The sequence below is a fragment of the Musca autumnalis genome, unplaced genomic scaffold (assembly GCF_047663935.1).
Source record: "Musca autumnalis isolate F117 unplaced genomic scaffold, ASM4766393v1 scaffold_4, whole genome shotgun sequence".
Taxonomy (NCBI): Eukaryota; Metazoa; Arthropoda; class Insecta; order Diptera; family Muscidae; genus Musca; species Musca autumnalis.
The window spans coordinates 59,475,652-59,503,359 of NW_027411977.1; the positions used below are offsets into that span (position 1 = coordinate 59,475,652).

The 27,708-nt window shown below is 37.0% G+C and overlaps 1 protein-coding gene across 47 annotated transcripts in view; it reads left to right on the forward strand.

Moving 5' to 3' along the window:
- The window catches only part of Mbs (Myosin binding subunit), a 304,687-nt gene that overhangs the window by 146,973 nt on the left and 130,006 nt on the right, over window positions 1-27,708 (forward strand). For 16 of the 47 annotated variants that reach the window (XM_073982176.1, XM_073982179.1, XM_073982201.1 and 13 more), the window contains exons 9-10: window positions 23,856-23,957; window positions 24,252-24,512. In XM_073982176.1, the coding sequence (XP_073838277.1) occupies window positions 23,856-23,957; window positions 24,252-24,512 (363 nt within the window). Of the gene's footprint in view, window positions 1-5,258; window positions 5,847-23,855; window positions 23,958-24,251; window positions 24,513-27,708 lie in introns of all 47 variants that reach the window. The other 31 variants (XM_073982185.1, XM_073982186.1, XM_073982210.1 and 28 more) reach the window with 3 other exon arrangements.

A 27,708-nucleotide genomic window follows, 5' to 3' on the forward strand; every position in this document is an offset into this window, starting at 1 on the left:
AGGGACGATAGTCTTAGATTTATTTTTAAGGATTTTTAGAAGTGACCAAAGCGGACATTATTCGTAGACTTTTAGAAGTGACCAAAGGAGGAAATAGGGGCAGATTTTTAAAGCACCTCATTGACTTGTATTTTTAAAGATTTTTAGAAGTGATCAAAGGGAGAAAATGGGCGAAGATTTTTCAAAGAGAATTTTGAAGCCTCCAAAGAGGGCAGTAGGCGCAGGTATTTCAAAATAGTTTTGAAGCCTCCAAAGAGGGCAGTAGGCGTGGAATTTCCAAAAGATTTTTGAAGCTTCCAACGAGGACAATAGGTGTGGATTTTGTAGAAGACTTTTGAAGCCTCAAAAGCGGCATAGATTTATTAAATAATTTTAAACGCGACCAATTTGCTTCGATTTTGTGAAGATTTTTAGAAGCAACAAAAGAGGACAATAGGAGTAGATTTTTTAAAGATTTTTAACAGCGACCAAAGAAGACAGTAGGCCTAGATTTTTTAAAGATTTTTGGAAGGCGTGGATATTTCAAGAGAATTTTGAAGCCTCCAAAGAGGACAATAGGCGTGGATATTTCAAGAGAATTTTGAAGCCTCCAAAGAGAGCAGTAGGCGTGGATTTTGTAGAAGAATTTTGAAGCCTCCAAAGAGAGCAGTAGGCGTGGATTTTGTAGAAGAATTTTGAAGCCACCTAAGCGGACAATAGGTGTAGATTTATTAAATATTTTTAAAAGTGACCAATTTGCTTTGATTTTGTGAAGATTTTTAGAAGCAAGCAAAAAGGACAATAGGAGTAGATTTTTTTTAAAGATTTTTAACAGCGAACAAGGAAGACAGTAGTCGTCGATTTTTTTTAAAGATTTTTAACAGTGACCAAAGAGGATAATATGCTTGGGTTTTCTAAAGATTTGTAGAAGACACCAAAGGAGACAATAAGCTTCGATTTTTTAAATATTTGTAGAAGCGACCAAAAGAGGACAATAGTTCACATTCCTTCCAAACGAGCCCTTGATGCAATTCTTGAAGAGAATTTTGACAAAGAGGACAATTGGCGAGGATTTTTCAAAAGAATTTTGAAGCCTCCAAAGAGAGCAGTAGCCGTGGATTTTGTAGAAGAATTTTGAAGCCTCCAAAGCGGACAATAGGCGTAGATTTATTAAATATTTTTAAAAGCGACCAATTTGCTTGGATTTGTGAAGATTTTTAGAAGCAAGCAAAGAGGACGATATGAGTAGATTTTTTTAAAGATTTTTAACAGCGAACAAGGAAGACAGTAGGCGTAGATTTTTTAAAGATTTTTAACAGTGACCAAAGACGACAATATGCTTGGGTTTTGTAAAGATTTGTAGAAGCGACCAAAGGAAGACGATAGGCTTCGATTTTTTAAATATTTGTAGAAGCGACCAAAAGAGGACAAACGAGCCCATGTTCTTGAATTCGTGATATTGAAGTGAGGACATTGTAGTGTTGTATTAGAAACACCATTTCTTCTTTTGGCCGTAGCTGCTTGCTAGCTGCCCCTCTCAAAAACATGTTGATGACAGTAAGCACTTCACCGTATTGTTATTGCCCTGCCACCTTATAGTTTCATTGTAATCAATTGTATCACATTTTAAAAATACATTATTTCTCATATAAGTTTTGTAATATTTTTTCATTATTATTTGCTTATTTGTGGTTGATAAGACAGACCATTACTTATTGTATCTCGCTCTCTGATCACTTACTTATAACCATTTGACTGACCAACAATTAAACTATTTGTTTATTTTTGTTGAGGTTTGCTTTGCTTTTCTTTCTCTTTCTTTGTGGTGGTTTAATCTCGAGTTGTTATTGCCACTTTTGGGTTGATTTGGTTGGTGGTTAAATATTTTTGAAACACCATCAGAGAGCAGCAGCAGCAGTAACAACTCATTTTATGAATGAATCATAATGGCATTTTGTCGAGAAAATAAAAAATTTAACCGAAAAAGATTAATTGTTGGTACGAACGACGATGACGAGACGAGTACGCGTACGTCTGAGAGGGAATACCACCACATAATAATAAAATAGCCGAAAACAAAACGAAGTTGAAATAATGTTAGTGATAAACAACTCATAACAGTGTTTAAAAAGGGATAAAGTATTGGAAGAAACTTTCAAGTGAAACGATCTCACAATTATAAATGGACACTAGGTGTGGATTTTAAAAGATTTTTTAAAGCATCCAAAGAGGACAATAGGCGTGAATTTTTTAAAAGATTTTTGAAACTTCCAAAGAGACCAATAGGCTTGGATTTTTCAATGGAATTTTGAAGCCTCCAAAGAGGACAATAGGCGTGGATATTTCAAAAGAATTTTGAGGCTTCCAAAGAGGGCAGTAGGCGTGGATTTTTGAAAAGAATTTCGAAGCGTCCACAGAGGACAATAGGCGTGGACATTTCAAAGGATTTTTGAAGCCTCCATAGACGACAATAGTCGTGGATATTTCAAAAGAATTTTGAAGTGTCCAAATAGGACAATAGGCGTGGATTTTTCAAAAGAATTTTGAAGCGTCCAAAGAGAACAATAGGCGTGGATATTTCAAAAGATTTTTGAAGCCTCCATAGACGACAATAGTCGTGGATATTTCAAAAGAATTTTGAAGTGTCCAAATAGGACAATAGGCGTGGATTTTTCAAAAGAATTTTGAAGCGTCCAAAGAGCACAATAGGCGTTGATTTTTCAAAAGGAGTTTGAAGACTCCAATAGGCGTGGATTTTTCTAAAGAAGTTTGAAGCGTCCAAAGAGGACAATAGGCGTGGATTTTTCAAAAGAAGTTTGAAGCGTCCAAAGAGGACAATAGGCGTGGATTTTTCAAAAGAAGTTTGAAGCGTCCAAAGAGGACAATAGGCGTGGATTTTTCAAAAGAAGTTTGAAGCGTCCAAAGAGGACAATAGGCGTGGATTTTTCAAAAGAAGTTTGAAGCGTCCAAAGAGGACAATAGGCGTGGATTTTTCAAAAGAAGTTTGAAGCGTCCAAAGAGGACAATAGGCGTGGATTTTTCAAAAGAAGTTTGAAGATTCCAAAGAGGACAATAGGCGTGGATTTTTCAAAAGAAGTTTGAAGCGTCCAAAGAGGACAATAGGCGTGGATTTTTCAAAAGAAGTTTGAAGCGTCCAAAGAGGACAATAGGCGTGGATTTTTCAAAAGAAGTTTGAAGCGTCCAAAGAGGACAATAGGCGTGGATTTTTCAAAAGAAGTTTGAAGCGTCCAAAGAGGACAATAGGCGTGGATTTTTCAAAAGAAGTTTGAAGCGTCCAAAGAGGACAATAGGCGTGGATTTTTCAAAAGAAGTTTGAAGCGTCCAAAGAGGACAATAGGCGTGGATATTTCAAAAGATTTGTGAAGCCTCCAAAGAGGACAATAGGCTTGAATATTTCAAAAGATTTAGAAGCGTCCAAAGAGGACAATAGGCGTGGATTTTTCAAAAGAAGTTTGAAGCGCCCAAAGAGGACAATAGGCGTGGATTTTTCAAAGAGGACAATTGGCGTGGATATTTCAAAAGATTTGTGAAGCGCCCAAAGAGGACAATAGGCGTGGATTTTTCAAAAGAAGTTTGAAGCCGCCAAAGAGGACAATAGGCGTGGTTTTTTCAAAGGAATTTTGAAGCCTCCATAGAGGACAGTAAGAGTGGATTTTTCAAAAGAAGTTTGAAGCGTCCAAAGAGGACAATAGGCGTGGATTTTTCAAAAGAAGTTTGAAGCGTCCAAAGAGGACAATAGGCGTGGATTTTTCAAAAGAAGTTTGAAGCGTCGAAAGAGGACAATAGGCGTGGAATTTTCAAAAGAAGTTTGAAGCGCCCAAAGAGGACAATAGGCGTGGATTTTTCAAAAGAGGTTTGAAGCGTCCAAAGAGGACAATAGGCGTGGATTTTTCAAAAGAAGTTTGAAGCGTCCAAAGAGGACAATAGGCGTGGATTTTTCAAAAGAAGTTTGAAGCGTCCAAAGAGGACAATTGGCGTGGATATTTCAAAAGATTTGTGAAGCGCCCAAAGAGGACAATAGGCGTGGATTTTTCAAAAGAAGTTTGAAGCGTCCAAAGAGGACAATTGGCGTGGATATTTCAAAAGAAGTTTGAAGCGTCCAAAGAGGACAATAGGCGTGGAATTTTCAAAAGAAGTTTGAAGCGCCCAAAGAGGACAATAGGCGTGGATTTTTCAAAAGAAGTTTGAAGCGTCCAAAGAGGACAATTGGCGTGGATTTTTCAAAAGAAGTTTGAAGCGTCCAAAGAGGACAATTGGCGTGGATATTTCAAAAGATTTGTGAAGCGCCCAAAGAGGACAATAGGCGTGGATTTTTCAAAAGAAGTTTGAAGCGTCCAAAGAGGACAATTGGCGTGGATATTTCAAAAGAAGTTTGAAGCGTCCAAAGAGGACAATAGGCGTGGAATTTTCAAAAGAAGTTTGAAGCGCCCAAAGAGGACAATAGGCGTGGATTTTTCAAAAGAAGTTTGAAGCGTCCAAAGAGGACAATTGGCGTGGATTTTTCAAAAGAAGTTTGAAGCGTCCAAAGAGGACAATTGGCGTGGATATTATTATACTATTATCAAAACAAATTAACATTTTTTTTGACTATTTCAAAACACTGTGCAAATATTCTTGAGAATTTGTTGTTGAATTTACGGGGTGAAGTTACGGCAATCAACACTAAAATGTCGACGCATATCAAATAATAAAAAAAAACTGTTGTCATCATCAACATCAGTGTGCGATGTTTCGTTTAGACCGACCGGTGATCAGTGAAGTGGCCGCGACTTCAGCGCAGTATGCTAAACTTTTACTTTACGGAAATTTTAAATAAATAAAAATAAAAAACAGACGAGAGTGTGTTTTTGTTTCTTTTTGTGTGTTACTTTTTCTTTGCATTTTATTAAAAAAAAAAAGAATTTGTTGTTGTTGTGTAACAGTAAAAATCAATTATTATATTTTCAAAACAAAAATTAACCAACAAATAATCACAATTTGTTTTTTCATTTAATTTATCTATTTTCATATGATTTTTGCCATTGTGTTTCATTTGTTTTGACAAAAAAATTGAAAAATTTTTCAAATCAAAATAATAAATCATCAACTAATTCTGCCATAAAAAAAAAACAAAATACAATAACAATGTTGTAACCTTGTTGTATTGATCATCAAACAAACAAAAAATGAAAATACATTTTCCTTTTTTGATAAAAAAAACTAATTTCAAACGCTTCGCAAAACCGAAAAATAACTTCCAAATTGGCATCAAAATAAAGATTCTATCAAAAATACAATGAGCTGCGTGCCCGCATTAAAGCCAATTCATGTCCCATAATACCGGCTACATTGCAACAACAGCAACAGCTTCATCAACAGCAACAACAACAGCAGCAGCAGGAACAACTACAGCAAAATAATAATGTTAACAACAATAACATTAACAATAATCTGAACAATAACAGTAACAACATTAACAGAAACAGTAGTAGTAGTAGTCGACCCAACAACATCAACAACAGCAGCAGCAGTAGTAGTAACAACACACCACACACACAATTTTCCACAACAACAACAAAATCACTATTATCACCAACAACATTTTCGCTATCGTCATCATCATTGCCTGCCTCAACAACAACTGCCAATACATTTGCAGCAGCAGCAACAACAACACAACACCACAATATTTCTCCTTCTTCTGCCACTGCTGCTACTACTACTCCTACAATAGCTACTACTGCGGCGCCGGCTAATCAATATACCTCTCCCCTATATTCCTCGTCCTCCTCGAACATAATTTCGAGTCCCCTATATACCGTGCAAAGATCAGCTTCACTCAAAGATCACAAACAGATATTTATCAGGTTTGTTGTGTTACCTTTTTGTTTGGTTTTTTGTTTTCTTGCCTTTTTTTTCGTTGTCTGTCTTTTGTGTGTGTTATTCCTTTACCCTCTCTATTTTTTAATCCTGGTTATGCCCTTCTTCGTTTGTTTTGTATTTTAGAATATTACACCATTTTTTTTTTTAATTGTCAGAACTATAATTTGTAGAATTGTAAATTTAATAAATTACTTCCAAAAAATCGTAACGAACAGAAATAAACCGTCGGGGATAACGATCTTGACGCGATGCGGTGGCTAGACGCCACAATCTTCCACTCAGCTTCTTAGAGTGTTGATTTGGGGGTTGTGACCGACCAGAGGTTATCCATCTCCACTGTCACAAACCAATACAGTGCACTGAAAACCCATAGTGTATCTTTTGGAATGTGTGACACATATTTGGTAGCGATCTCCTACCAAGTACAAAATTGCTGAGATCCAGTAACACCGGGGTGTTAAGCGACCACGTGCCCATCGGTGTTCTCAAGGTTTGCAGTTAGAGTACCAACTGTATTTGAAAGGAACCTCGTTAATACCTGGGCGACTCTACGAGTAATTATCATGCCCTTGCCGTGGTAAGGAGGCTATGCCGCGGTAGACCTCAACTCCTCCACAACTCAAAATGCCATGGACATTCAGTCTTTACACTCATAAGTGCAACCTCCTCACTAACCCTGACAATTACGAATATGGAGGAGGAGGAGTAGAGGAGAAGAGTGGCGCGAGCGAAGAATCTATCGATAAGATGGACGATTCGCAGAATCCACAGACCTTCAACTCTGCCCAAGCCAAGGAAGCAAGAGACAAAAAATCATACCGAAGGGCAACTAATTATCGCAATCGGTATGCCAATAAGGACCCCAACACCATCAGCGTAAGGGAATTTCAAATGATACGGTCTAACCTCAAGTTCGTGAGGAGATTTGAAAGAGAATATCCTCAGGTAACAAAGAGGGAAGTGCGTGTCAGTGAAATCCCTACGTCAAGAGCGGGAGTAAGCCCCATCGAAACCTCCGAAGAGGTGGCGAAGGGAGGAAACTTCAGCTCTGATAAGGACACCCCTTCTTCCAATGCGCCAACGTCGCAGCCCTCAAAGAAGGCTCAAAAGAAAACGGGAAGAAGAAGGGATCCAAAGCCTCTGGGAAGGTATCAACTTATTCTGCAGCTGGCCCAACTTCTTAACCCAAACAAAGGTTGATAGAGGTGAGTCGGCTGATGAAAAAGAAGATACCATCCGACACAAGTGGAAACACGAGCGGGCGGAACAGTGATGGATCAGTGACGGCATTGACTTCCTCAAAGGATAACGGACCTCGGGCGAACGATGCAAAACAACAACCAGTGGTTGTGAAGAGGATGAGGTCGTCTGAGGAACAACCTCCTTCTGCGAAGAAGTCTACGTTGTCACAGCCGGTCTATCCGTCGGCATCGTTTGCTTCGGTGACGAGGAAGGCTAGTGAGAGGATCACTAATGAAAGGTTAAAGCCTCTTCATCTAGAGCTTCTTCTCTGAAGCCTTGTACGTCTGGAAAGGCGAGGAAGGCTAGTGAGAGGATCACTAATGAAAGGTTAAAGCCTCTTCATCTAGTGCTTCTTTTCTGAAGCCTTGTATGTCTGGAAAGGCGAGTAAGGATACCGCGGAACATAGTGCTCTGCAGACTCCATGCTCATCTGTCAAGGCTAGTGAGGATAAGGTAAAGCCTAGTGCTCTGCAGACTCCCTGCTCGTCTACAAAGGCGAGTAGGGACAACGCGGAAACTGGCGTTTTGCAGAATCCAAGGTTGTCTGTGAAGGCGAGTAAGAAAAATTCAGGACCTAGTGGTTTGGAGATTCCCTGCTCGTCCGCGAAGGTGAGTAAGGACAACGCTACAGCTCTGCAGACTCCTTGCTCGTCAAACCCGAAGCAGGATGACATCGCTGCTCGACGGATTGTACCGGGTGAGATCCGGCTGGCAATCATAGGGCTGATCCCAATGGGCGTAGCAGTGACTGTCATTGGTTACTAGTTAAGGGTCGTTTTCGGGACATCATCATCCCGGACGTGGTTGAACAGGCAAATGTGCGGCTGGGCCAGTCTGCTCTTTACAAGGGAGTCAAGGTAATTAGCTGTGAAAACAAGGAATCGGCAGATTTCCTTGTTAAAACAGTTGAGGACATTGGCTCTCTTTGGGAAGGTAGCAATCTGGCGGCTCTACCTTTGTCTGAGATACCATGTGGGATGATAACCTCAGTATGGGTCCCTCGCCTTCAATGGAGCTGGGACGAATACTGAGGTTGGTTGAGAAGCAGAACGTCGGTCTTCAGATGGGAAATTGGAGGATTATCGGTTCCTTTAAGAAGAACGACGGACTGGTCATAAAATTCGCCACGGACAAGTCCGGAGAGGACTTTCTAAGGAGTCGAGGAGGGATGCTGAACTTTGGATTAGGACGATTATGTTTCCGAATCCCACCAAAGCACCAGTAGGTAGGAAGCGGCAAAAGCTTGGCTTTGTGAAGATAAACCTGCATCATTGCAAAGCTGACATCGACATCGCCCTAGTCCAGGAACCTTATTTATATAAAAATAAGGTGAGTCGGCTTAGCGGCATGAACTATTCTGTTTTCGCTGCCTCAAATGGGGACAAGGTGAGGACATTTTGACACCGTTGAAAATTTTATTTTGTCTAGTCTGGATATCGAACCTGGACATATGTGAAAGTGAAACACGGATGTGGTTACCATTGCACCAATGCCCCAAGGAGTGGACCGGAGTGCCCCAAGGAGAGGGCCGGTATAGTCCGTATTCGAACCTGAAAAAATTTTAAAATTTTTTTGTACAACCAAAATGTGCCTCATCGAAATATTTGGTTTAGACCCCAAGAATGTTTGGACAAAATCCGTTTCAGACAATTTGTAGACGATTTAGCAATCTCCGTCCGCCTGTTTGTCTATATGGCTGGTTGGATCGGACATTAACACTCGAGCGGATCAAGCAATTTGGTTCAATATTTGATCGGACCACTCCTTCCGATACCTACTCAACAAAAGTTCAAAAAGAGATCAACCAATTTGGTCCAAAATTTGGTTCTTGTAATATTTATCTAGAAATATCAGGTTCGAATATGGGGTATGGGGGAAATACCCGAAGGATGGACCGATATACACTCCTTCGGATACCTCCCACACAAAATGTCAATTTTTTTCGGAAAAGTGAAGTTTAAGATCAGCTCTTAAATTGTTTTGATTTGTTTGCAACAGCTTGTCCTCGCCGTACGAGGTACGACGGCACAAGTTTTTACAGGGGCTAGTCCAACTTACTGTGATACTGGCCCAAAATCTCTAAAAAACCTACCAGTACCAACTACAACAAGTAACCATAAAATATTCTGAACTAAAATGGATTAATAAGTTTCCTGTCAGGTGCAAAATTTTTTTGACCACGGGTATCCCAAATGCCTAAATTAGGTAAAACAAGTAAAAAAGTGTCAGTCAGATATATACCCTCAGCCAATGTAAAGTGAAACTATCACCTACGGACAGATCGAATGTATTTAAGGTCTCTTCAGAATTTTGTGGCCCTTTTTGGACATTTGAACTTGCCGACAAACATGTGGATTAGGAATTAACTGCACTAAGACACAAATGATGAACTTTTGTGGGAAAGGTACTCTTAGGGAGGACCGATATGGGCCATTTTAGAGGTTAACCTAAATTTTGACAAAATATTAGGAGATCCAAATTTTGAACCAAATTGGTTGCCCCATTCAAGTGATATTGTCCTAGCATTTTAGTGAAATTTTTTAAATATTGAGCAGAAGTACCGGAAGTTGTGGACCGGTATTGCCCCATTAAACTAAGTTCGAATATAATATGACGAAGACCAAATGTTGGACCAAAGCGGTTGAAAAGTTCGAGAGTTATCGTGCTCTCCGACCGCCACATATGGTGACATAGGGGTTTATACACCTTTCGGGCTGCTTTCCCAAGAAATATGGACTTGCCCCTTGAAAAAACTTTTACCATCGTAATGGAGGTAGCGAATGCAAATCGCTTAAACAGAAATCAAAGTGATTCGAGAGCAGGTCTTAAAGTGAACTTATCCGAAATTTTGTGTGAGAGGTACCCGAAGGAGTGGACAAGTATAGTCCATATTCGAACCTGATCTATATCTGGTAGATATATTAGGATGTGCAAAGTGTGGATTACATCGGTCACTCCCTTCAAGAGTTATCGTGCGCACAATTTTCCGAACATTTTTGAGCTTTTGTGAGGGAGGTACCTGAAGGAGTGGAGCGATATTGCTTATCTTCCGAAGGCCAAATTTTGGACTGAATCGGGAGATCCCTTCGAGAGTTATCTTGCGCTCCAACCACTACACACGGTGTCATAGCGGCTTTTTGCATCTTTCTGACTATTTTCTCAGGAAGTATGGACTTGCTCTTGATGAAACTTGTACCGTCGTATGGGGGGCAGTGAATACAAGTTGTTGCAACAAAAATCAAAGCGATTTGAGAGCAGGTCCTAATCTGAACTTATCCGAAATTTGGTGTGGAGGTACCCGAAGGTGTGGAACTTCATCTAAGTCTGGTAGAAATTTCACGATGTGCAAAGTATGGACCACATCGGTTACCACCTTCAAGAGTTATCGTGCGCCAAATTTCCCGAACTTTTGTGAGGGAGGTACCCGAGGGAGTGGACCGATATGGCTTATCTTCGAACGTAAACTAAGTTTGGAAAAAAATTACCGAATCGGCAGATCCGTTCGAGAGTTATCGTGCGCTCCACCAAGCCAGTCAGACAGACAGTCGGACAGGTCTAAATCGGCTCCAAATTGAAATTTTTACAACTTTTGAATTGCTAAAAGTTACAGAATTCCTTTTGGATCTTACTGGATTTGATCTTACGATCTTCCTGGATTTGATCTTACGAGGACGAACTATGTGGACGATTTTTGGTGGAGACATTTTATAACCACTTAGAACCTCAATTGACAATTTTCAGCTAGTTTGGTTAAAAATAGTAGATAAAATCCTAAAAATACTGAAAATCCAGGGTACCGTTTTATATGGGTGCTATTCCAAAACTTGGACCTATATTGACGATTTTTGGTGGAGAAGTTTCGTGACCACTAAAAACCTCAAGTGTCAAATTACAGGTAGTTCGGTTAAAAATTGTAGCCAAAATCCTCAAAATACCGAAAATCATGGGTACCGTTATAGGGGGGCTATTCCAAAACATGGACCTATATTGACGATTTTTGGTGGAGAAGTTTCGTGGACAGATATAGCCCAGTTTCAATACTAAATATCCTAGGAGTAATAGAAACATCCACACAAAATTACACAGCTCTTTCTTAAAAATTGCGAGCTATATCTTGATTTCAACAGACGACGGACGGACAGACAGGCGGACATGGTTATATCGATATTTTTCCGGAAAATTCCGAGGGAAGTATTCTTGATTGTCCTGAATGGTGAAATACGTAAGGATTAAATAATATACATACATTGAATATTCTCAAATTATTGTTCTGGACAACTTTCAAAAATGGTGTAATTAGGTGTTAGATTTACACAGATCTAGTCTTAGTCAAGTATTTTTGTGGTAATGGGTAATGGTGTTTGAGTTATTATAATTTTACTTAGTTTAATTATTTTTGTTGAATATGTATACGAATATTAGCTTTTGGTTTTGGGTAGTACTAATTTCTTTCTTTCATTCATTCCACTGTAGTATATACACTCCACGTCAGTAGAATAGAACACCTACATTTTTGTTAATGTTAGCTTATTTATCCCAAAACGAATAAACCTACGTTTTTAATCTTGTGGGAATTTAAAGTCTATGATGTTCCGTATCAAACACAGAAAAAAATGTGTTTCTAGCTCTTCGCGAAATGATTTTCTGATCATTTTTCCTATAGTACTATGAAAAATAGGCATTTATTTTTGGTCATCCGGATAGAACAGTCACTATATTTTCGCGAATTTTTGAGATATTAACGCCGAATTTTCTTTCAGTCGATAAAGCAAGGCTTTCTTATCACTTTTACCAAATTATTCCGCGGGCACCGAAATAACAGCGTTAAAGGGTTTAAATTGACATATATTTGAAACATCTCGGAATATCAATAGGAGTCGCGCAGTTTTGTCATATTTCTTCACAATAAGATAGAATATGACACAGACAACCTCGACGGATACAATCGAGTGCTTCGGATGCTGATAAGATGGAACATTATCAAAATAATTATGAAAAACGTTAAAATTTCTTATAAAAACCATGATGTTTTGTTCAATAAAATGGCTTTTCCGCGAAAAAGTCTGCCGTTTAAATGTTAGGAAATATGCAGTTAGTTAGTAGGCAAATTTCTGATTCAGAAAAAGCACGAAATATTAAATTACGTTTAACTAAGTTTAAAAAGAAATTTTTGAAAATGTTCAGAGTTATCCTGCACGCTATCCGTTTTAATATGTGCAGGCAGGGCTTTTGGGCCATTATCTCCAGAAAAAAATTGCACAGTTGTAATATGGATCGCGAAAAAACCTTCTGCACTTTTCCCAAATCTTGTGTGGGAGGTACCCTCAGGACGGCAGGACAGGCCTTTGGGCCATTATCTCCAGAAAAATTGCACATTTGTAATAGGGATCGTGAAAAAACCTTCTGCAAAAAAATTCTAATAGATCCGATACCAGTCCTCAAACTGCACTTTTCCCAAATTTTGTGTGGAGGTCCCCTAAGGACGGGACCGATATAGTCGATATTCCAACTTGATACATGAATGGATGAAGTAATATGATGTGCAAAGATTGGGCCAATCAGAAACGGCCTGCTAGAGATATCTTGTGGATTTTCCATTTTACTTGGGACCGTCCGGGTTTCATGGAGCTTTTAGGCCAGTATCTCACGAAGTATGAACTTGCGCAAGAAAAAAATGTACCGTCGTAAAAAGGAGCCGCAAAGACAACCTGCAACGATCCGAGAGGAGCTCTTAAACTTCACTTTATCTGAATTTTGTGTGGGATATACCCGAAAACAAGATGTTATTCTATTTTGACCAATATTAAAGAAGATACGAGTTTTTCTTTGCACATAGTTTTTACAGAAACCGACTTTTTCAAGGCGTGATATGATATCTCTGAAAGCGTTAGTCAAAGTGACGTTCCTTGGCATTTTCCTAGCAACGATTTGTAATCTCACATTTTAGCATCAGGTTCGAATATGGACTATATTTGTCCTGTTCTGATCCTTCGGGTACTTCCCACACAAAATTTCGGATAAGTTCACTTTCAGATCTGCTTTCGAATCACTTTGATTTTTGTTAAAGCAACTTGCATATGCTGCCTCAATTACGACGGTAAAAGCTTTTTTTTCAGGGAAAGTCGATACTTCTTGAGAAAACAGCCCGAAAAATGTAAAAAATCTGTGGCACCCTATGTAATGGCTTGAGAGCACGGTAACTCTCGAACTGATCAGCTGAATTGGTCCACAATTTGTCCATCGTTAGTTTAAGTTCGAAGATGAGCCATATCGGGGGCTACCCCCCAACAAATGTTCGGAAAAATTGTGCGGACGATAACTCTTGAAGCGAGTAACCGATTTGGTCCATACTTTGCACTTCGTGAAATTTCTACCGGACATAGATGAGATTCCAGTATGGACTCTATCGATCCACCACTTACAGTACCTCCCACACAATATTTGTGGAAAGTGTAGCTCTCAAATGGTTTTTATACCCTCAGCCTTTAGGCTAAGGAGGGTATATACACTTTGATACGATGAAAATGTGCCTCATCGAAATAATGGTTTTAGACCCCAAGTATGTTTGGGCGAAATGTGTTTCAGACAATTTGGAGTCGATCTAGCCATGTACGTCCGTCTGTCTGTCTGTCCTGCTGGCTGGAGCGCACGATAACTCTCGACCGGATGAACCGATTCGGATCAAATTTAGGCTTTCGTAATATTTTGCCCAAACTTAGTTTAAGTTCGAAGATGAGCTACATCGGTCCACTCCTTCCGGTACCTCCCCCACAAAAGTTCGAAAATGTTCGGAAAGTTTGTGCGCACAATATCTCTTTAAGGGAGTGACCGATTTGGTCCATACTTTGTACAGCGTAAACTTTCTACCAGAGTAATATGAGGTTCCAATATGGTCTCAATTGGTCCACTCCTTCGGGTACCTCCCACACAAAATTTCGGAAAAGTTCACTTTAAGACCTAATATCGAATCACTTTGATTTTTGTTGAAGCAACTTGTATTCGCTGCTTCAATTACGATGGTAAAATTTTTTTAGGGGCAAATCCATACTTCTTGAGCAAACAGCCCGAAGAGTGGAGATCCACTTCCATAACGGTCAATGTCAATCCATTCCTTTTAGTATTTCCTTTTGATCTTTAATCCTAATAAAAATGTTTGTCGGTTCAAATGCCCAAAATGTTTAAAACCCCCTAAATACATACGTATTTTGGGAAAAAATTGTTTCAATATACACAGGCTGAGGGTATATCTCTGTCGGTAAAGCCGACTGATACTTTTTTACTTGTTTATTTTTGTTCTAACAACTTGTATTCGCTGTTCCCATTATGACGGTACAAGTTTTATCAGGGACAAGTTCATACTTCCTCAGAAAATAGTCCAAAAGTTTTAAAAAACCATGTGTATTGTTTGGAGCGCACGATAACTCTCAAACGAATCAGTCGATTCAATCTAAATTTGGCGTTCATAATATTTTGTCCAAACTTAGTTTAAGTTCGAAGATAGACCATGTCGGTTCACTCCTTCAGGTACCTCCCCCCACAAAAGTTTGAAAATGTTCGGAAAAATTGTGCGCACGAAATACTTGAAGGCAGCAACAGATTTGGTTCATACTTTTCGTATCGTAATATCTTTACGAGACATAGATCAGGTTCGAATATGGACTATATAGGTCCACTCCTTCGAGTACAGAAGAGTGCAGTTTTAGGCCTGCTCTTTAATCGGTTTGCTTGTATTCGCTACCTCCATTACGACAGTGGACCGTTTTTTTTCAGGGAAAGTCCATGCTTCTTGAGAAAATAGTTCGGTTTAGGTTTAAAATTCCCCTATGGCAGGGACGTACGCAGGGGAGTCCGCACAGTGGGAAAAAATGCAGATCTAGCGTGCAGAAAATAAAAGTCAATGTTTTATTGTATGTTTATCCATAATTATGATCAGAATAGCTTTAGATTGACAATTTTACTTCATTTATTGATATATTTGGTCGATTTGTATTATTTATATATTTATTTGATATAACTCCCATAGGGCGGTACCTCCCGATTTATGTAATTTTGATAATTTTAGCCGCATTATGCAACTAAAATTGGTGAAATTTGGTATTTAATCTTCGTTGGGGGTATAAAATAATCCGAGAGGTCCATATTTTGATATAGCCCACATAGGAAGGTACCACCTGATTTTGGTAATTTCGCAGATTTTAGCCGCATTATCCAACTAAAATGGTCGAAATCTTCGTTGGGGGTAAACAATATTCCGACAGAGAATTGTCGGTACAGGTCCACTTTTTGATATAGCCCCCCTTATAACGGTACCGCCCGATTTTCGGTATTTTTAAAATTTCACCCACATCATCCAAACGAAATGGCTGAAATCTGATTTGAACATACATAATTTATGGCGGAGGGTGTAATAAAATGTCAAAATCATCCCATTCTGCACTTTTTGGTAATAAAAACTTGTATTTAACAGTTTGTTTGGAGACGCATCACTGCATTAATTTTCCTACTTCCACCCGTATCGTTGGAACCGTAGGACGGATTTTTCATTTTGTAATTTCTTACCTGCTATGCCGTGATCAATTCTAAGTGATATTTGACCTTATTTGTCAAAATGTTTCCCATAATCGCAGTTTTATTTGAACCAATATTATTATGAATAATATCTTTAGAACAAGTTATTATTTGTTTAAATCGGTTAACAAATGGCTAAGTTATAGTGGTTTAAGTCTGAAAACCCCCTCAAAAAAACTATAACTGAATTTCTCATAATTTTCAAAAATATAATGTTTTTTTGTTTTGTTCAATAATTATTTTCAAAATTATGAGAAATTCAGTTATAGTTTTTTTGAGGGGGTTTCAGACTTAAACCACTATAACTTAGCCATTTGTTAACCGATTTAAACAAATAATAACTTGTTCTAAAGATATTATTCACCCCTTTAAAAGGAAGAAGGATCACTAGAAATCCGTTGTGAAAAAAAAGAAGATATGCCTGTTTAAAATTGAAAATGTAAGAAACCCAGATTTTCACTACTTTTACCGTTATAAAAAAATAAAACGAAGTGACCCAAACGTACTAAAGGCATTTCCGTTGTCCATGGATCCCAACACGGTAGAATTTTGCATTAGAACGCTTGAATAATTTTCTGGTCAAATTTTGTAGCACAATGTCATTTATCGACATTTTCCGAAAAGTTTGCACATTCTTAAGGCCAAAACTGCCTGAAAAAGCGTTCTAATGCTTTTGCGATGTATTAGAGAGTTTTCAATTACTGTCTTGGCTACAATTTTTGTCTTTGTGTTGAATCGAAAATCTCAATGGTTTGGCTGTTATATGCCAAAATATCCAAAAACGTCAATAAAAAACTTAAAGTCAAAATCGGGAGGCTCGATTTTCACGGTAGATATATGGTCCAGTGGACTTTTTTGCTCAGTTCGATCCCAGGAATCAGAAACGCGAAGGGCTCGTTAAGGTTTTTTTCCTTCCACACAAATCGCCCCACGCTAATCTCCAGCCACAACATATGGTGCCATAGGGGGTTTTTACACTCTTCGGGCTGTTTGCTCAAGAAGTATGGACTTGCCCCTAAAAAAACTTTTACCATTGTAATTGAGGCAGCAACAAAAATCAAAGTGATTCGATATCAGGTCTTAAAGTGAACTTATCCGAAATTTTGTGTGGGAGGTACCGGATGGAGTGAACAAATATAGTCCATATATGAACCTGATCTATATTTGGTAGATATATTAGGATGTGTAAAGTATGGATTACATCGGTCACTCCCATCAAGAGTTATCGTGCGTACAATTTTTCCGAATATTTTTGAACTTTTGTGGGGTAGGTACCTGAAGGAGTGGACCGATATGGTTTATCTACGAACTTAAACTAAGTTTGGAAACAATATTACAAAGGCCAAATTTTGGCGGAATCGGCATATCCGTTCGAGAATTATCTTGCGCTTCCACCCATAAACATGGTGTCATATAGTTTGTTTTTCAACTTTCAGGCTATTTTTTCAGGAAGTATGGACTTGCCTCTGAGGAAACTTGTACCTTCGTATAGGGGACAGTGAATACAAGATGTTACAACAAAAACCAAAGCGATTGGAGAGCAGGTCCTAAACTGAACTTTTCCGAAATTTTGTGTGGGAGGTACTCGAAGGAGTTTACCGATTGAGTCCATAAGTGAACCTCATCTAGGTCTGGTAGAAATTTCATAATGTACTAAGTATGGACCAAATCGGTTACTCCCTTCAAGAGTTATCGTACGCACAAATTTTCCGAATATTTTCGAACTTTTGTGGGGGAGGTACCTGAAGGAGTGGACCGATATAGCCCATCTTCGAACTTAAACTAAGTTTAGGTAAAATATTACGAAAGCCAAAATTTGAACTGAATCGGTTTATCCGTTCGAGAGTTATCGTGCGTTCCAGCCAGCCAGTAAGACAGACGGACGGACATTGCTCAATCGACTCCACATTGTCTGAAACACATTTCGTCCACCAAACATACTTGGGGTCTAAAACCATTATTTCGATGAGGCACATTTTGTCCGTATAAACGTGTATATACCCTCGCACAGTAGTCCCACTTGTATGGAAAGGAGTGCCAAAAATAGTTCTAATCGAGTTAACGCCTCGAAATTTTAAACATAGTTTTATAACGAGCCCAAAAGGGAGAAAAACAAATTTAATGGATGTAGGTCCACATTTGCGTGTAGACCCCATGTACCCCCCGATTTTTTTATATTTTTACGATTTTAGCCAAATTTTGCAGTCGATTTGGCTGTAAATTTGCATTTTGTGTTCTGAGGGAACAACATACCACCTTGCAAGAAATGTTCAATATAGGTCCACGTTTAGGTATAGCTCCCATATAAACGTACCTCCCTATATTCGGTATTTTGACGATTTTAGCTAGATTTTCTAACCGAGTTGGCTGTAATTTTGTATTTTGACTTCGGAGGAAAGATCATACGTCCGTGCAAAAAATGTTCAATATAGGTCCAAGATTAGGTATAGCTCCCATATAAACGTACCTCCCGATATTCGGTATTTTGACGATTTTAGCCAAATCTTCCAACCTATTTGGATGTAATTTTGCATTTTAAGTTCTGAGGGAACACCATACCTCCTTGCAAAAATGTTCAATATGGGTCCATGTTTCGGTATAGCTCCCATATAAACGTACCTCCCGATTTTCGGAATTTTGGCGATTTTACAGGCGTGGCATAAGGGGAATAACTTACAGGGTGGCTGATGGTGGCAGCTGGATTTCTTTTTATCGTAAACTAGGGACTTTCCCCTGTATTTAAAAAAAATATGGACTTGCCCTTACGAGGACAACATTAGTAAAACTCAACAAAAATTTAAAGCAGTGATTATTTAAAATAGCACAAAAAGTCATTTACAAAGAATTTATTTTTAAGGAACTTAGAAAACGAATTTTGAATTTGTTTTTTCGTAAGAATGTTGTTAATGCCATCAACTATAAATCTCATTTTCGAAATTGTACATTTACCTCTTAATTTTTCAATAATTTCACTCATAATTTACGTATGCTTTGTGGATCTTTTTTCGTTTTAAAGGTACCACATACAAATCTCAACTTCTTCGACTTAACTTGGCAAAAATAATACTGGATAATAAAAATTTAACGTGTTTAGAGAATATTTATTTCAATCGCAATCAAATTTGTCGACATAAATTTTTCGATTTTTGTCCACGGGCGGAACCACAGTGCACTGTGGCCCGGCCCCCTAGTCTACTGGTCTAGTGGAATGTCGGAATGTCAGAATCGAGTATAGGGCCTCTTCTTGGCATTTAGGTAAAATTTAGAGTTTTTATGTAAAATATTTTGATTTAATACGTTCACATTTTAAAGGACATTTTCTCAGATTTTTTTAAAAAAAGACCAAATTAACCTAAGGACCCATTTAATGACCGGATTACACTATGCAACACTGAAAATGCAAACAACTTCTAGCATGGATTTTTTGAAAGTACATATTTAGACTACAAAACCCCTAGTTGGGTTTTGTCCTGTCAGATCCAGTTCGGATTTTATGGCCTCATCTAAACCGGGCTAAATCTACACTTTTTTGCATTTATCAGGCCTTTATCTCAGAAACGAATAGGAATTTGGGCTTGCTGTCTTTAGCAATATCGTAGCCCTAAACTAGTAGAACTTATCTCTTGAAGAAACCACATAAGAAAAACTCCATCTAGGGCATCAAAATCTATAAAATATAGAAAATTTTACATAATTGCTGAAATTCTGGTCAGTATCGGCTAAACTATTGGGAGTTGAACCAAGTAACCGTTTGCAAAAATCTTCCAAATAAAGTTCTCAATAATTCTTTAGAACATTCTGAAACTCTAAAATGCTTACCTCATGTTGTTTCAGCGGTATTTTGCATCATATCTTTTACAACACGTATTGCAAACACAGTTCACACCAACAGTTTATTCTCGCATTTCTGATTTCACTACATTATTGACATTTTTATTAAATCGTCGTTGAAAAATGTACTGAAAACAACGGCGTATAGGCATTTTACAACAATGACATGTTCTGAAGAGTTGTGTATTACATTCCAGGAAATATTTTTCCAAAAGAAAATATTCAGGAAAAACCAGTAAGGAAAGGATCAAAGTCGGGCGGGGCCGACTATATGATACCCTACACCACTGTGAATATGTAAAATATAAATCGGAGCTATATCCAGATATTAACCGATTTTGATATAATTTGGCACATTTATTTCCAGACCGAATTCAGTCACACATTCCAAATTTCATCGAAATCGGAAATATATAGCGTGTTTGGTACAGAAAATACCTGAAATTGTCCGAAAATATATATGGGAGATATATCTAAATCTGAACCGATTTCTATATAATTTGGCACATTTATTTCTAGACTGAATTCAGTCACACATTCCAAATTTCATCGAAATCGGAAATATATAGCGTGTTTGGTACAGAAAATACCTGAAATCGTCCGAAAATATATATGGGAGCTATATCCAAATCTGAACCGATTTCTATATAATTTGACACATTTATTTCTAGATTGAATTCAGTCACACATTCCAAATTTTATCGAAATCGGAAATATGTAGCGTGTTTGGTACAGAAAATACCTGAAATCGTCCGAAAATATATATGGGAGCTATATCCAAATCTGAACCGATTTCTATATAATTTGACACATTTATTTCTAGATTGAATTCGGTCACACATTCCAAATTTCATTGAAATCGGAAAAATATAGCGTGTTTGGTACATAAAATACGTGAAATCGGCCGAAAATATATATGGGAGCTATATCCAAATCTGAACCGACTTCGATATAATTTGGCTCATTTATTTCTAGACTGAATTCAGTCACACATTCCACATTTCATCGAAATCGGACATATATAGCGTGTGTGTTGCAGGAAATACGTGAAATCGGTCGAAAATATATATGGGAGCTATATCCAAATCCGGACCGATTTCAATATAATTTTGCACACTTATTTGTAGACAAAATTCAGTCACACATTCAAAGTTTCATCAAAATTGGACGTATATAGCGTGTTTGGTGCAGCAAATACGTGAAATCGGGCGAAAGTATATATGGGAGCTATATCCAAATCTGAACCGATTTTCACCAAAAGCAATAGCGTTCTTCCTATGGCTAAAAAAGTTGTAGTCCCCAATTTTCAGCTGAATCGGACAAAAAATGCGACCTGTATGTTGCGAACAAAAATACATGGACAGACGGACGGACACGCATAAATCGACTCAGAAAGTGATTATATGTATATCCGCAAAAGGAACTGTGGGTCTATTTCGTTTCCTTTTGTATGTTACATACAAATGCACAAAGACATAATACCCCTTACCACTGTGTGGTGTAGGGTATAAAAAGGTCATCGTTAACATTGTAGATAATATCAATTTTAAATGTACCGTTATTCCGTTCTGACTAACTATATCTAATTATTACATATGCCGTTGAGTACAGTCCAAAACTATACACCATTTTCACATGTAATTCGAAGAATTTCAGTTGTAATTTGATTATTTCATTTGAAATTCGAAACATTATACTTGTAATTTGAGAATTCCAATTGAATTTCGAATTATTTCATTTGTAATTTGAGAATTCCATTTGATATTCGAATTATTTCATTTGTAATTTGAATTTGTTCATTTGTAATTCGAATTATTTAATTTGTAATTCGAATTTTTCCATTTTTAATTTGAATTTTTCTATTTGTAAATCGAATTTTTTCATTTGGAATTTCAAATGAAGAAAATTCAAATTACAAATGGAACAATTCGAATTACAAATGAAATAATTCAAATTACAAATGAAAAAATTCAAATTACAAATGAAATAATTCGAATATAAAATGGAATTTTCAAATTACAAATGAAATAATTCGAATTCCAAATGAAATTTTCAAATTACAAATGAAATAATTCGAAATTCAATTGGAATTCTCAAATTACAAGTGAAATGTTTCGAATTACAACTGAAATTATTCGAATTACATGTGAAAATGGTGTAGTTCAATACTGTACTATCGTTTCAGACTTTCCTTCCAGTCTATTTTTTGATTTTCTGCACGCTAGATCGGTATTTTTCCCACTGTGGCCCGGCCCCCTAGTCTAGTCTAGTGGAATGTCGGAATGTCAGAATCTAGTATAGGGCCTCTTCTTGGCATTTAGGTAAAATTTAGAGTTTTTATGTAACATATTTTGATTTCATACATTCACATTTTAAAGGACATTTTCTCCGATTTTTTAAAAAAATACCAAATTAACCCTAAAGACCCCTTCAATGACCGGCACTAGGATTATTTATTTATTTATTGTTTTTTTGACAAAAAAAGAAAAAAAATTCAGCGCATTGTTGTCGGTAATGTTGCAAAATATAGTATATTTCTTTCCTTCTTCTTCTTTACTTGTTTTATATTTGAAAAGTGATTCGAATATTCATCGTTTGAAAAGATTTAATAACTGCAGGAGAAACTTGTATCGGTAATAGCATTACCCTTTCTTTCCATGGAACTTAACTATGCTGTAGACGTCTGTCTTTTAATATTAAACACAATATTTTATATTTTATTCTATTATGGGATCATTGGTATTTCCGTCTATCAAATTGCTATCTAATTATTTTTATTATACCCTCAGCCTTTAGGCTAGAAAGGGTATATACACTTTGATACGATGAAAATGTGCCTCGTCGAAATAATGGTTTTAGACCCCAAGTATGTTTGAACGAAATGTGTTTCAGACAATTTTGAGTCGATCTAGCCATGTCCGTCCGTCTGTCTGTCTGTCTGTCCTGCTGGCTGGAGCGCACGATAACTCTCGAACGGATGAAGCGATTCGATTCAAATTTTGGCTTTCGTAATATTTTACCCAAACTTAGTTTAAGTTCGAAGATGACCTACATCGGTCCACTCCTTCCGGTACCTCCCCCACAAAAGTTCGAAAATGTTCGGAAAGTTTGTGCGCACGATAACTCTTGAAGGGAGTGACCGATGTGGTCCACACTTTGTATAGCGTAAACTTTCTACCAGACTTAGATGAGGTTCCAATATGGTCTCAATAGATCCACTCCTTCGGGTACCTCCCACACAAAATTTCGGAAAAGTTCAGTTTAGGGCCATCTCTCGAAACGCTTTGATTTTTGTTTTCGCAACTTGTATTCACTGCCCTCCATACGACGGTACAAGTTTCATCAGGGGCAAGTCCACACTTCCTGAGAAAATAGCCTGAAAGTTGCAAAAAACTCCTATGACACCGTGTGAGGTGGTTGGAGCCCAAGATAACTCTCAAACGGATCTGCCGATTCGGTCCAAAATATGGCCTTAATAATATTTTGTCCAAATATAGTTTAAGTTTGAAGATAAGCCATATTGGTCCACTCCTTCAGGTACCTCCCCCGCAAAAGTTCAAAAATGTTCGGAAAAATTGTTCGTACGGTAACTCTTGAACGGAGTGGCGGAATTGGTCTATACTTTACACATCCTAATATATCTACCAGATATAAATCAGGTTCAAATATGGACTATATTTGTCCACTCCATCCAGTACCTCCCACACAAAATTTCGGATAAGTTGACTTTAAGACTTGATATCGAATCACTTTGATTTTTGTTGAAGCAACTTGCATTCGCTGCCTCTATTACGATGGTAAATGTTTTTTAGGGGCAAGTCCATACTTCTTGAGCAAACAGCCCGTATAGTGTAAAAACCTCCTATGGCACCATATGTTGTGGCTGGAGATCCACTTCCATAACGGTCAATGTCGATCCATTTCTTTTAGTATCTCCTCCGCAAAACTTTTGATCTTTAATCCTAATCAACATTTTTGTCGGTTCAAATGCCCAAAATTTTTAAAACCCCCTAAATATATACGTATTTTGGGAAAAATTGTTTCAATAAACACAGGCTGAGGGTATATCTCTGTCGGCAAAGCCAACTGATACTTTTTTACTTGTTTTATTATATCAACAAAATCACATCATCATCATCATTGCTTCACACTTTCAATTAGTCATAAATATGTAGTTTGTGTTTACAACTAACAGTATTAACAAACGTTTTTTTAAGATATTTATGGTGGTAGTATTTGTTCTTTTTATTCTTTATATATGTATGTGTGTAGACAATTTTTTTCCTCTTTGTAAAACCAAATTAATACAATCGATTTTTGTTTTTTTTTTTTTTCTTTCTTTCTTACTTTAGGAAATCGCCACCAGTTAGTCCTGCGGTATCAACAACTCCCGCTTATACCACTACAACGAATACAACTGCATCACCAGCTGCCGTGGCCACGCCAATAAGGAGGTATGTGATAATAAAAACTATCAAAACAACTAAAACGATATTTACACTAGCGTTTATTATCATGGTAAAATGTTTTATCATAATTAATTTCATGAGGGATATATTGAGATATTCCTGAAATAATTCATGATGAAGGATTATCACGGTAATGAATGCTAATTTAAATGTAGTTTTGGTAAATATTTTTTTTTGGTTTATTGGTACACAATCTGCACTTAGTTTTTTTTATTAAATTTATTTTATATTTGGTTTTTGGATTATTATATACTCAAGCACTTACTTTTATTTTTCTAGTACTACACAAACCCAGCAAGCGAAAGTGGTACAAAATTCCTCTCCAAATAAGGATAAGAATACAAATCAAACCACAAGCACTACCACCAATACCAATACCATTAATAATAATAATAGTAAAACATCTCCTGAATCCAAACAAGCAATTCAAAATAATAATAACAACAACACCACCACCACTACCAATAACAATGGTTCAACTGCTACTGAGGCAGTTAAACCCAAACAATCAACTGGAAATATGATTAAGAATTTCTTCAAGTAATTAAAAACCAAAGAATCCCTTCTTTCATGTTGTTTTCCAATGGAAATAACCACATGTTATTCTGTTGTTATTTTGCTCTAACCGAAAAGCTCCCAAATCAAGAATAATATAAATCTGCTTATATGTTAACCCATTGCCTTCAAAGCTTTAAACTCCTTGCTGTTATAAGCGTTATTAACCACTCTATGAAGATAATTTGTTTTAAATTTTTTGTGCATTAACACTTTTAATATTCTAACCTACAAAATATTCTCTATTTCGGAGATTTTACTTTTGTCTCGACCATTTGTTACAGCCCAAGACATTCTTACCTATATTTAAAAAATAATTTTTGATTTTTTTTTCGATTTTTCGTTAAATATAACCCACTAGTGGGTGCCATAGTGATGCAATGGTATGCATACTAGGGTTATGACTTTTTCACAACCTCATATCCCTGTATCATAGTTTGATGAGTTCCTACATAAAATTACATAAAATCCTAATTATAAGGTAATTCGGCGAAAAAACCTCACGCACAAAATGATTTTAAAATTTGAGTTTATCAGAATTATGGGCAAGTTTTAAAGCCATTGTAAGCAGATAAATAATTGAAAAAAAAAACTTTAGAACCACATAAGATAACCAAGCTGGCATAACATTTGTGTCTTACTAATTTTCTTTAATTTTGATAATCTTAAAAATGTTGCACACGCTTTTTTTTCAAAAATATAGTTTTTTTATTTAAAGATAATTTTTTAACAAAAACAAAATCAAAATTTCTTCATAGTGGTGTGTGCATGACCTTTTTCAATATTTGATTGGATTGATAAAACGATATTTTAGTTATTAGTAGGCTTAAGTTTATTCATTCATGCAACAGGAAATATTTTTGAGATTTTTTTTCATTTCGTAAATTTTTCAAATTTTTTTTTTTAAATCGATTTGTGCCTGAACTTTTTTACATTTCAATGGAATAAACCTTATTTTAGTGATTAATAGGCAAAAGTTCATTCATCCGTGCTACAGGAAATCATTTTTAAGAAAAAATGTCAAAAATTCATAACCCTAATGCACACCTGCCTTGAATTCAGAAGGTCTGCGGTTCAATTCCCAGGTCATTGATATGAGAGAAGTTTCCCGAGAATTTTTTTGCAACAATTTCTTTTATCGCTCTCTGTTACGAGCGCAATTTTTTTATACCCTCATCATTTATGATAACGAGCACGGTGCTCTTGAAACAATTTTAAATGGAAGGTGCTTACACCTTGGAAGTTTTTGCGGATTCTGAAACTACAATGTTTATAGATAACCGGAGCGGTTTTAAAATAAATCGCAATTTAATTTGACATTTTTAGGGGTTTTTAGGTTTTCACGATTTTGCCTCAAAGCAAGTCCTATCAAAATGGGACTTAAGAAAATGTTGTAGCTATGAAAATTTCTATAAGATCGACGTTTATGGTATTTTCGTAGTTTTTACCATTTTTGAGATATAGAGGTTCAAATTTGGACAATGCATTGACTGTATCGCCCTCTTATAAAACAATGTCATGAAGGGTGCGCCTTAACTAACTTTTGATGAAAACCGCTTACACAGGGAAAGTTTTTGTGAATTCTGAAACAGCAGTGTTCATAGATGAGAACAATCCAAAAACAAGAAAAAATCGCTGTAGGGATTTTTAAATAAATCGCGGTCAAAATTCACATTTTTAGTTGTTTTTTAGGTTTTCACGATTTTGCTTGGAAACCGCAAGCCCTTCGGAATGGAGCTAAAGAAAATGTTGTAGCTGTGAAAATTCTCTAGAGGATTGACGTTTATCATTTGTTCCCAGCCTGTACCATTTCTGAGATAAAGAAGCTCAATTTACATTTTTAGGTTTTTTTGTTAGTGTTTCGCGATTTTGCTTGAATACGGTGAGTATTATCGATATGAGACCTAAGAAAATCTTAAAGCTGTGAAAATTGTCTACAAGACTGGCTTATGTAACTTATCCTAAGTTGTAACATTTTTTTAGATATATAAGTTTAAGTTGGGAATTTGCAGTAATGACATTGTTTTATAAGGGGGCGATACAGAATTGAATTGAATTTGAATTGTCCCCATTTGACTTCTATATCTCAAAAACGGTAAAACCGACGAAAATATCATAAAGGACAATCTTGTAGAGAATTTTCATAGCTACAACATTTTCATTAGTCCCATTTTGATAGGACTTGCGGTTTCTGAGCAAAATCGTGAAAACCTAAACAACCCCTAAAAATGTCAACTTAAATCGCGATTTATTTAAAAAGCGCTCCGGCGATTTTTTTGTTTTTTGATTTTTCTCATATATAAACATTGTAGTTTCAGAATCCGCAAAAACTTCCGAGGTGTAAGCATCTTCCATTTAAAATTGTTCCAAGAGCACCGTGCAAGGGTATATACACTTTCATACGAACAAAATGTGCCTCATCGAAATTATGGTTTTAGACCCCAAGTATGTATGGACGTAATCCTTTTCAGACAACTTGTAGTCCGTCTGTCTGGCTGGAGCGCACGATAAATCTCCACAGGATCAGCCAGGTTCGGTCCAAAATTTGACGTTTATAATATTTTGTCCAAACTTAGTTTAAGTTCGAAGGCAGGGCATATCGGTCCACTCCTTCAGGTACCTCCGCCACAAAAGTTCAAAAATGTTCGGAAAATGTGTGCGCACGATAACTTTGGAAGGGAGTAACCGATTTGGTTGGTCCATACTTTTCTCATCGTAATATATCTACGGGACATAGATCAGTTTCGAATATAGACTATATAGGTCCACTCCTTTGGGAAAAGTGCTGTTTATGTTCTGTAGTGTGATTCTCGAACTCATTTTTTGAGTTACCGACAAAAACCGGTAACATTAAAAAGCTTATAAATGCGGTTATTTACGATATTTTTCAGTATTTTAGTGAGTTAGAGAATCGCACTACTGTTCTCGAATTGTTTTGCTTCTTTTTGTACCAGCTTGTATTCGCTGCCCCCATTACGACAGTACAATGTTTTTCAAGGGCAAGTCCCTACTTCTTAAGAAAATGGTACGAAAGCTGTAAAAAATCCTATTGCACCATGTGTAGTAGCTGAAGCGCACGATAACTCTGGAACTGATTAACCGGTTTGGTCCAAAATTTCGCTTTCGTAATATTTTGTCCAAACTTAGGTTAAGTTCGAAGATGGGAAATATCGGTCCACAA